At 37.6% G+C, this 11,911-nt stretch overlaps 1 protein-coding gene across 1 annotated transcript; it reads left to right on the forward strand.

Moving 5' to 3' along the window:
• The first annotated feature begins 3,391 nt into the window (after positions 1-3,391).
• LOC122669336 (heat stress transcription factor B-4b-like) lies at positions 3,392-4,820 on the forward strand. The gene is made up of 2 exons (XM_043866084.1): positions 3,392-3,744; positions 4,233-4,820. The coding sequence occupies exons 1-2, from the start codon at positions 3,496-3,498 to the stop codon at positions 4,809-4,811; spliced, it is 828 nt and encodes a 275-aa protein (XP_043722019.1). The 5' UTR covers positions 3,392-3,495; the 3' UTR covers positions 4,812-4,820.
• Positions 4,821-11,911: the final 7,091 nt, after the last annotated feature.

Here is an 11,911-nt window from a genome sequence, read left to right on the forward strand (position 1 = left end):
GAGAGAGAGAGAGAGAGAGAGACAGAGAGAGAGTAAATTATGAGCCCATCTTAGGGTGGAAAAGCAATACTAAATAGCCCTGTTTTCTCCTTTGTGTAGACAACCATGAATTAATATTCTAATGCTTTGCAGTGCCTGACCCATCTTTTGTCTTTCCTAAGGTGAAAAGAGGAAGAAGCTCCTCTCTAAAGTATATTTTGTCTTTCCAGCTCCTAATTTTTTAGGGTTTCCTTTTCTCCTCCTTTATCTTTTCCAATAAAAGTTTACTGTTACTAACCACTCTTTGATATCCTAAAGCATCTCAACCTCACTTTTAGATGCTTTAATAGACTAGTGATTGAATATACTAGAAATTAGAGAGGTACCCAGTTGTCTAGAGACAGATGGTGTGTTTTAGAATATAAATCATCTTATTAAACTTAGGTTCTTTCCCCTTGCCTAACTCTCTCTGTTTCAAAGAGAAAAAAAGCCATGAGAGGTAATGATGCAAAACTCCAAGAAGCAAATCCCTTTATCATGTAAAGTAATTTAGATCCTCCCATGTGCATTTTCATGATTTAACCAGAAAGAAGTGGTGGGTGTAGCTTCTTTACTAATAATCTTAATTACCCTATAAGTTGATTTCTTAATTAACTTGTTTAAATGGGGTCACAGTCAGTGGTCACATGTAATGCATCTAGATTTGTGCTTAAATGAGACAAGTAAAGAGAGACTGATCAGTACTTGTTTGGACTTGTTAGGACTAAAAGTTTGTGATTACTGAAGAACCATCTAAGCTTAGACCTAAGGGATGAAGATTCCTTAATTTGATTACTATAGACGAATTCATCGAATAAGAATCATTGTCAGTAACAATTGGAAACTGTGCTGTGAGTTGAAGGGGAACATATATATAGTTTTTTATTATCAAGTTGATTATGACAAGTTAATAGAAAATTGAAATAATTAATTAAAATCCCTTGACCTGCCTGTTTCATTATTATTAAAGCTGTTCTAGGGCAACCCAAAGTCTAGATTGGTTTCACATTTTAGTTTGTTTCTCATTAAAAACTTGGTTTGTGATTTACAGCTTTAGGGTTCCAGTGATTTTAATCATGGGCTCTTTAGCTCATGGGTAATGCAATTTCAAGACCTTCTATAAGAAATTTTTTTTTTTAAAAAAAAAAAAAAAACTTCAATAGCTGAAAAGGTTCAACTTCAACAGGAATGGGTTAATTCCAAATTACATCCATATTTTAAAATGGGTTTTCTAACTATGGAAGGAAAAGGGTCTCTAGGGTTTCCTTTTCCTCCAAGGTTTCATTAATTAACTCTTAAATTAAGGAGTTTATTTGTCTCAGAGAAAATTTTATGCATCTTTGGGAGACTGCTCATGTAATGTTCCTATGGCATGTCCTTGGAATAGAATCTTCATCAATATTTAACCTCCACACTTCTCTCCTCCATTCTTAATTTACAGAAAGTTAAACCATGGAAAACAATTTGGAAATTGATCCAATGAGGTCATAAGGGGACCTTCAAGTGAAGGAGCACTTTTAGGCTGCGTTTGGTATGCATTCTTGGAATGTATTCTAGGTCGATTTCACATTCTTAGACGATGAAAACAACTATTTTTATCGTTTGAGAATACGAAATCGACTTAGAATGCATACCAAACACAGCCTTAATGTTGGATCATAATCTACTTAATAATGCTCATATATAAATCGATATTGACAGCAATCCGATGATGGTCCAGAATTTCTGAATCAATATAATGTGATCCAATTAATTGTGTACGATTTCATGAAGGACCCATGATCCTTTAGTATCGTATAATCCTGTCTCAAGGGTTATAAAACCTAGGATCAAGCTTTCCTTCAGATGCGTGTGAAAGATGTTTTGGGGAACATACTAAAATCCTATAGGGGTTTATGAATCTTAGGATGATGTGATGAACCTTTACCACGCGGTGAAAGAAAACTTTCTCCCAAAATCTATTGCACCAATTATTAATAAAGCTTCTTTTTGATTAGTCAAATGTAATTATAAGTGTCTTTATCCATTCTGCCTTTCTTGATGCAAAGCCACTTACAGATACCATAAAGATTATTCCATTTTTAAGGCTTTTGAAAAGAACCTTTGATCCATGGATTGCGTCATGACCAAACTCTAAAATGGGAGCAACTTTTGTTGTCTACTTTGACTATACTAAATATATAACTTGTCGGAAGAAAAATGTTAAAGAGTGAATTTTCAAAAAAAAAAAAAGAAGGAAAGGGAAAGTGACATTTTCCATAAGGTCCAAGCCCGGTTTGATTTGGGTTGGGCCAAAAAATCAAAGCTGATGTATTGGATTCAACTCTGGTTGGATTGACCAAAAAAGAAAATAGTTTTTCTAGTTTTTCTAGGTGTTCTCACATGGTTAGAGATTAAAAATATCATTACAATAGTAGAAAAAATGTTTTTTAATTATTTATAGAAAGAAACAGCTTTGGCAACCCATCACACAGAAAAATGACAGAGAAGGGAAATAGAAAATGAATTTTCACTAGAAAAGTATATCTATCAGAGGATAAATAAATTGTTCCTTCCACTGAACTTCTTTCCCATACCATCTTACTCACGGGAATGCCTTGGAATTTACAAAGTAATTAAATATATGAAAAGATTAGAAGAATGTTCTTTCAATTTCATAACTATGGAGGTTCAAAAAATTTTATATTATACTGTAAAAAGTTTACATTTCCCAGTTCCACCAATTTCTCATAAACCCATGAGAGAGAGAGAGAGATGAGGCCCATCCTCTTCAATACTGCTACTGCCCGTGCTGCGGGCGTGCTTCCTCACACAGGCAGGGGCGTAATAACCGCCCTACCCCATCAGGGCAGGGCACTCAGGCAGTGAGTAGGTCGGTTATAACGCCCCTACCTGTGGGAGGAAACATGCTCACAGCACGGGCAAGTGGCAGTAGAGGATCCAAATTGCTTCAATGGACCAATCCATCAATGGGTCTCATCTTGGAAGGGGGCATATATAGCTAAGATCCGATCAGACATTTCGAAATGGTTCATGTATAAACCTTTTTCTTTAAATTTAGACCTCTTTCATGTAGAAATTGGAAGGTTAGGATCAATTCATAAGTGGGCCCAATTTAGTATAAGGGTTAAAGAGACCAACCACTATCACCACACTTGGAGAAGATCAATAGATATTAATAACTTTTGGGATCTCATAATAGTAAACTTGGAAAAACCCAATATTTTACTGACAATGTCATATGTTTCTTAAAGTTACAAAATTCAGAGAGAGAGAGTACTATTAGCTTTTGTTTTAGTGATACTGTCATATGTTTCTGTTTCTTAATGTTAGAAAACTGTAATGAATAAGAGTGAGAGGGAGGGGGGTGTTGTATTACATCTTTAAGTGGGTGGTGGGTGGTGGGTGGACTCATCAGGAGTAGTGGAAGTAGAAGGGAAGAAGAAGCCTCTCTTTCCTTCTTGTTTTTTTTTTTATATGGAGTTCACAGTTGAGAGGTGTGAGGAGATGGTGTTGTCTGTGGATTCTCAGAAGCCAGTTCCTGCTCCTTTCCTGACTAAGACCTACCAGCTTGTGGATGATCCTCGCACAGACCACATTGTTTCTTGGGGTGAAGATGAAACCACCTTTGTAGTTTGGAAACCCCCTGAGTTTGCAAGGGATCTCCTTCCAAACTACTTCAAACACAATAACTTCTCAAGCTTTGTTAGGCAGCTTAATACTTATGTGAGCATCTCAAACTCCTTCCCCTTTTTTTTCTTGATCTGTTTCTTGCACTATGAGTTGCTTCTGTTTCTTTTATTCAATCTCTCTCCTTCTCTCTCTTTGCATGAATGGTTGTGCATTGGGGCCTTTCATGCAGTTTGAATTGTAAAGGCAATGTTAAAATGACTATTATTGATAGAGAAGAAGATACTCATTAATTAGGATTATATTCAAGGCTGTACCTCATGATATACTTGTTTTTCTTGAGTTGGTTGAGTAAAGTTGACCAGAATCATTTCATTAGAGAACTTTTATCAGATGGGTTTTCTTTAGTTTGTAAGAACAAAGATTTTTTTGTTTCTTTTCTTGATAAGTTGTTTGGTACGAAGAACATAATTTTCCCTGTTTCTTTTTCTTTGTCCCTAGCCATAGAAAATGTAATTGATCTTGAAATGCAACCTGACAGAGAGATTTTTATATTTTTCCTTCCTCATTTATTATATGTGCAGGGATTTAAGAAGATAGTTGCAGATAGATGGGAGTTTGCAAATGAACTCTTCAGAAAAGGAGAGAAGCATTTGCTATCAGAGATCCATAGAAGGAAGACCACCCAACAACAACATCACCAACAGTACTTTGACCAACCACTACCCCAATTCCTTCATCCAGATGAAAGTGGTTGTTGGATTGAGTCTCCATTACCATCACCAAATGGAGAAGCTGATGTTTTATCAGTTCTCACTGAGGATAACCAGAGATTGAGAAAGAAGAACTTCATGCTCTTATCAGAACTGACACACATGAAGAAGCTCTACAATGACATTATCTACTTCCTTCAAAACCATGTTAAACCAGTACCAGCAGAACAAAGGTCCATCAATCCAGGGCCTTATAAGGTGGTAGAAGTACTGGACCCTCCTCAGTATCATCAAACTCCTTATGGACTTCAATCCTTCAAAGTTTGTGGTTCAGGTAGCTGTTCTGTGACCTTAACTGAAGAACCCAATGACACTGTCAAGCTATTTGGGGTGCCTCTCTGTGGCAAGAAGAGACTGCACACAGGAATGGTTGATAATGAAGAATCATGAGGAGATTATTGCATTGTAAATAGTAAGTGAAGGTTAGAGCTTTAGACCAAGTGAAAATGTTTCAACATTAGATACCATTAACTTGGAAATTTTTGTTCTCTTTCTTCCTCGAATTCATAATCTTGATCTTTGCATGAAATTCTGCTTGGCTTTGAAGGAATTGGGGACAATGGATGTCACTCTGAACAAAGAAAATATAAAGAGTGATGATCAGAAAGATCAATATTGGAAATTGGAAAGTGGAAACTAGCTAAGATTTGCCTTCCAAAATGGTATCTTAGACCAACTAAGTAGGAATGAAATGTGATATAAACAGATATGATGTCCTTTAATCTCTAAGTAAAACCCTGCTTTTCTTTCTATTGCCCTTCAATGTGGAATTCATGGCTTTTGATGGGTTTTCCACCAATTGAAAGAAAACCCAATTGAAAAGAGGCAAGCATGTTATTAATTACTAAATCAAAATGTAGATAGTTAAATGGGTAATGGGTACATTGATCCAAGTGTTACCACCTAGGTTTGTCTGCTAGAAATTTTGAGATTTGAGCCTCCATGATCATCACTCATCATATAAGAATATTAGAAAATAGTTTTAGCTAACTGTCCAATTTAGATTTTCCATCTAAATCATCTCTCTCTCTCTCTTTGGGTTGATAATTATTCCAACTGAAATTCCAACATACAGTAGTAGACTGACTGAAGGATTGTACACTGAAAAGCCTGAGATTAGAGCTTCCAGTACTGATCACAAAATGAATTGAAGGACATGATAGAAAAGAAAAAGAGAAGAAAACAACAAATGATTGTTGAAGAGAATGTAAGAAATAAAGAAAGTATTGGAGAATCATTTCAATTTTAAAACTGTGTTTTACATATTTGTCATGTGGAATCTATTATTTTCTTGCTTTTTTTTCTTTCCGTTTCTAAAAAGAAGAGAGGCTTTTCAAAAAAGGGAGCAAACAGTAGCTGTTAGAGGATGGCAATAAAGAGTTAAAGAGAGAAAAAGAAGAGATGGCAAAGATTGCTTCGGGATTGTGATGTTATGCGCTTCTTTGTCATCTCCTCAGACTCCTCGATTTTGTTAAATTCTTCTTGTGATAGCTTTCGGCTTTACCCTTTTCTAGAAATTTTCTCTACTCTCCTTGATAATATCTACAGTCTACACCATTCATGAACTGTTACTCACACTACAAGAACAGTGTTCACAGCGAGGAAAAAATTTTGCTGCTACTCCAGTTACAGGAATATTCCAATTACCTGGGCTTGCAGCCAAAGAACCATCCAGCGATTGAGCTGTGTCACACGTATCTCGATGCATGTCTAGGGATGTGTGCGGTACAGCCCAACGGCTGACAGCACCTTGGGTGTTCCCTGTTCCCTGGAGACGATCCTGATCCGTATAATTCACTTCCCCTTTGGGTTCACAAATACCTTCTTAGGTTTTAGTATTTTTCAAAATACCTTTTTAGATGCCATTTCTTTGGTTATCCATAAATACCCTTCTAAGTTTTAGTATTTTTCAAAATACCCTTTTAGATTCTGTTCTTTGGCTGTGAACCGGGTAAGAGAAACATTCCTGCCACTTCCGCAAAATACCCCGCAGCTATTTAATCCTGGTGGTTCGAACATTTGACCATGTTGCTGCTTACATTTAACAAGGGTCAAATTTGGAACTATCAGCAGAATTACCACTGTTAAATGAACTTATTTAACAATAAAAGATTCCTAAAGTTCTACTTTTAGTGGCTGTAATTTTTAAGGGTGCTCTTACCAAAATTTTTTTTAAGGGTGCTAAATGAAGTTTAATTATTCTAATAATCTTTTTTAATAATAAATATCTCTTTTAACAGCGGTTATATAAGCCGCTGCTGAATTTTTTTAATAAAAGTAACTTATATTAGTGGTGGCTATTTTACTGGCGCTATTAGAAAATAATTTATTAATAAAATGCACCCGACCAGCCCTACCAGCTTTGGCAACAACCCCCACCCGCTTCTTCCTAGCCCAACCCAGCCTCGCCACCACCATCCTCCACCCCTGCAAGGCTGCAAACCCAGCACCACCACCCAGCCCCGCAATCATATCCATGGATGACAACCACAATCAGTCTATGTACAAATCTACCTTCTCTGCTTTTGTACCCAGGGTCTAACCCTTTATATTTGTAGTCGAATAGAGAGAATTTTATTACTTTCTTATTCTTATCTCTAACAATTCCCAACACCCCCATCCCCACCCCTGCGTCCTACCACAACCACCCCGCAACCCAACCCACCCCACCCCACCCCTCGCCACCACCACTATCCCTCTCCTACAATGACCCATCCCTGTAAAACCCCCAACCGCTCCTCCTAAAACACCTTGCAACCAAAACCAAGCCCACCTCTCCTCACCCCTGACACCACCACTTGCCCTCTCTTCCCTGCACCGCAACCCTCCCCCTAGTGTCGACCCCCAACTGCAATAGAGCCCCCGCTCATGCCACCACTACCCACCCTCCCCTGCAACCTCCACCCCTGTTACTGCCCTTGCAATACCCTTTGAATTGGCTCCCCTACAACTCCAGTCTGCTTCTTTTAATAATCTTAGTCTAGTTGCCTAAATTTCGGCAAAGCAAGGGATTTTTTTCTCCCTGGTTTTTGACAAAATATTTTTAATAATTTTCAAATCAGAAGCCTCAATTAAAAATCAGGTCCCCAATGTCAATACATGAGATAATATTTTATTAGAATTGGGTTTGAAATTTGACACAGTCAATTTAAACCATTTCCCAAATATCTAATGGCCAGAATTGACACGTCACATTCCATGTGGCACAAAAAAAGTGTGTTGTCCATGAATTTTTTTGGTATGAGCTATCCATGGAAACATAAAGAAAATTTTTTTTTTACATATATTGCTTGTGTATTAAAATGCAAAGTACGTAAGAATGGCACACACTTTGCTTAACACTCTCGTATGATCTATTTATTTTAGGGAGAGATCTACAAACAACCCCTTATATTGGCATTTTCTATATCAAGCCAATGAATACAGGAATGGAGTGCCTCACGATCCATATAATGAGGACCAGCCGTGGCCTACATGATCAGAGAGAAGAGAGACTGTGAGAGGATTATAAGGAGGCAAAGAGTATGAAATTAGAATGTGTATTATTGGCAAATGTATTGGGTTCAAATCGTTTATAAAAATATACATATATATATTTGATTTAGGGATTGTATATTCCCAATGTGAAAAAAAATCCAGAGAGTCATATGGAATAGTGGAGACTTAAACTACACCTTCAAGGAGTTGTTTTTTGAACGTTTTAAGTAATGCGCTTACCACTAAAAGATTTACAAGAAAATATTGTGAATCTCAAAGTTTCACCATGTTTTCTTAAAAGTTGTAGTTTTTCAGGAAATGTGTTGGCATTTAAGACTGGAAGTGTCATGCAGGTCAGCTCCTAATAGTGGCAAAAGGATTCAGGCAGGTAGAGGTGTGGTTCGATAGTGAATATCTTCGAACTTGGTTGACATAGGGGAATCCGAAGGGGGTGGCATTGGGATTTATTTGATATACTCTTAAAAATATTTGTAAGTATGTCTCAATTGAACATAATTTTAGTTTGTAAGTAACAACATATGATGTTTGTAGCTAGTAAGGTTGCTAATTTACCGCCCCTCTCCACCACACCCCCCCCCCCCCTCACCCAAAAATAAAAATAAAAATTGGGATACCTAATACGACTAGAGTAAATTATCTATGTATTTACCGAAAAAAGTAAGTTATTTATGTTTATAGAGGAGAATGTAGAACTGTTTTTATTTGCTCAAGGCCTTGTTTGTTTGACAGAAAATAGTGGGTTAAGAAGAAAGTGGGTGGAATAATTGTAGGGTTTTCATAATTGTTTTTTAAACTAAGTAGATAACTATTCATAAATTAAAGAAACCTATCTACTTATGTGGGAATCCATTTATCCCACTTCAGTCGTCTCCAAAGTCCCACTATTTTGGGTAGAATTTTATGAAAAAGTGAGAGAAATGATTTTATCATAGACGGGGCTCAGAATTTTATATACATTGAAAAAATATATGAAATTCCATTGTTTACCATCATTTCCTTTCCTAGTACTCAACCTCTTTACATGTGAGGCCTAAAATATCTCCTTTCACATCACATTTTTTCTACAAAACAATCGATGACTAATTTATTTTTGCTTCTCATATGAAAAAAGGGTAAAGTACACGAACCCCCCTAGAATGCACCCAATATTCCTTGTACCCCCCTAAGCGGCTCAATATTCCGCGTACCACCCCTCAATATTCCAAGTACCACCTCTGCTTTACACCCCAAATGCCACATAGGTCCAATCCGTTAAATACCACCGTTAGATGACAATTTTTTGACCGTTTTACCCTTTGCTTCAATTTCTTAAATCTGAAAAGACTTAAATACCCTCACTTATTTGTTGCCCTAAACTAATTGAAAATGACCAATTTAACCTTTGTTTTATTTTCATAAATGAAAAGACCTAATTGCCCTCACTTATATATTACCTTAACCTAATTTGAAAATACTATTTTACCCCTAAATAATTTATTCCTAAAAACCCCAAAATGCCCTCATCTTCCCCAAATCATCATCTTCTTTTACACCCACCACCACTACCACCACCACCACCACCACCACCACCACCACCACCATGCTTCAATTTTCCCAACCGTAAAGCTTTGTACACTTCGGTGATGGAGAGGAAAATCTCCTCCACCTCCACCACCACTAAGGACTTTCTTCCTTCACCTTCTTCTTCTGTGATCAAAACAAAAAATGCCTTCAAGGCCCTTCAATCCAAACCCTAGTCCAAATCTGAAAATTTTGAAAACCGTCCATCTTCCAAAACCCTCTTACTCCTCTCTGGTACGACTTGAGAAGAAAACGCAAGAGAGAGAGGAGAACGATAACCCTTGACGCCGGGTAGACAATTCACACCGAGCAGACAAATTGGCGGGATTTCTTGCATCCACAGTTACCATTAGGTACGGATTTCTCTCTCTCTCTCTCTCTCTCTCTCTCTCGCAGTTTGCTGTCTATGAGAATCGGTTTTATTGATTTTTTTCTCACCAGTGTTCACTTATTTCTTTGATTTCTGTATTCTATTTCTGCTAATCAACTTCACTATTCGCTTTGAAAAAGCAAAATCTATATACGTAGCAGGTTAAGCTTTCTTTCTTCCTAACGTTTTCATGTCCTTCTCATTTTCCCTCATGACACTGCTTCTTGCTGAGATGGTTAGGGTTTGAATTTCTACCTTAAACATCCCTACATTTGCAGACTTTCTTTAACTTTCTTACGTGGGTTAGAAAAGGGTTTTCTCCACGAAGAGAGCCGTCTCTAGGTGGAGGTGGAGGAGATTTTCCTCTCCATCACCGAAGTGTACAAAGCTTTACGATTGGGAAAATCGAAGCATGGTGGTGGTGGTGGGTATGTAAAAGAAGATGATGATTTGGGGAAGATGAGGGCATTTTGGGGTTTTTAGGAACAAATTATTTAGGGGTAAAATAGTCTTTTCAAATTAGGTTAAGGTAATATATAAGTGAGGGCAATTAGGTCTTTTCATTTATGAAAATAAAACAAAGGTTAAATTGGTCATTTTCAATTAGTTTAGGGCAACAAATAAGTGAGGGTATTTAAGTCTTTTTAGATTTAAGAAATTGAAGCAAAGGGTAAAACGGTCAAAAAATTATCATCTAACGGTGGTATTTAACGGATTGGACCTATGTGGCATTTGAGGTGTAAAGCAGAGGTGGTACCTGGAATATTGAGGGGTGGTACACGGAATATTGAGCCGCTTAGGGGGCTACGAGGAATATTGGGTGCATTCTAGGGGGTACGTGTACATTACCCAAGAAAAAAACATCTTTGCTGGGTAAAATGATGTAAATATTTGCCCGCCATCAGACCTCGTAGCGAAGTAGCGAGGGGTCTTTTTTTAATGTGGGAAAAGGTTGTCTAAGATTAAGGCATACTCTACGCCTACATACATTCTTATTTTTTATTATTTTTCTCTCTTCTTGAATAAATAAATAAAGAGGGAAATTGTTCTTTGAAAAGCTAGGGTAGAGAACGCTTACACTTCTATGTCTATCTCTCTCCTCCTCAAATGAAATGACCAATTTACTCTTTATTGTGAGATGTTATTTTGCTGCACCGCATTGGTGTACCCCTCTATGCTGCTTGCTCAAAAAACCCTCTCTTAAATAAAAAACAAGAATATGTGTAGGCGTACTCAACGCCTTAGGTTTAGACAACCCTTTCCTTTGAGAAGCAGTTTTCTGTATGGGAGCGTGGCCTACGCCAATACTCCCATGTGCCTAGCTCTCTCCTCCTTAAAACAAAGGGGCAAAAGTGTCTTTTCACATGGGAGAAGAGAGAGATAGACTCATGGGAGTGCTGGCGTAGGCCACACTCCCGAACATAGATCTTTTTCCCCTTTCGTTTTTATTATAGTTGGAGAACTGAGAAAGGATAAATGGAGCCATGGAGATTGGAGGGGCAAGGGTCCTCTTGTTTGAGTTGGGCTCACGTTCACGTTAAGAATGACTCAGATCTGTTCAAATGGAATTCACTCCATATGGGTCCCATAGAGTGGATTCCATTTGAACGGCTGTGAACCATTATCGTATGTGAACGTGATCCTAACTCTTTTTGTTTTAGTTTATATTAAGGGAAAATATCATCATCCTCCCCTCTAAGTTTACCTAATATCAATCCAATACCCAAGTTTTGAAAAATATCCACCCCCTCCCTTACTTTATAAAGACTATATCAACCATACCCTAACCGTTAAAAACGACCATTAACTGATGACGTGGATAGGTCTAATTTATCTAAAACCCCAAATTACCCTTAAATTATTTTAATTCCAATTTTACCCTTCCAATCCCAAAATCAATCATCTTCTTCTCCCGTTTCCTCTTCTTCTTCCGCCAGCACCACCATCATCGCCACCACCACCCTCTGCAACTCCTTTCCCTACCATTCCTCCACAACGCACCACCATCCCTATCACCACCCTCTGCAACCACTTTCCCCACCATTCCTCCACAATGCCCCAA

This window comes from Telopea speciosissima, chromosome 7, assembly GCF_018873765.1.
Source record: "Telopea speciosissima isolate NSW1024214 ecotype Mountain lineage chromosome 7, Tspe_v1, whole genome shotgun sequence".
Taxonomy (NCBI): domain Eukaryota; kingdom Viridiplantae; phylum Streptophyta; class Magnoliopsida; order Proteales; family Proteaceae; genus Telopea; species Telopea speciosissima.

Bases quoted from the DNA above. Each gene is read 5' to 3' on its own strand.
- LOC122669336 (XM_043866084.1), top strand. From the start codon at position 3,496: ATGGAGTTCACAGTTGAGAGGTGTGAGGAGATGGTGTTGTCTGTGGAT. The intron at 3,745-4,232 runs GTGAGCATCTCA...TTATATGTGCAG, and splicing joins TTAGGCAGCTTAATACTTAT to GGATTTAAGAAGATAGTTGC.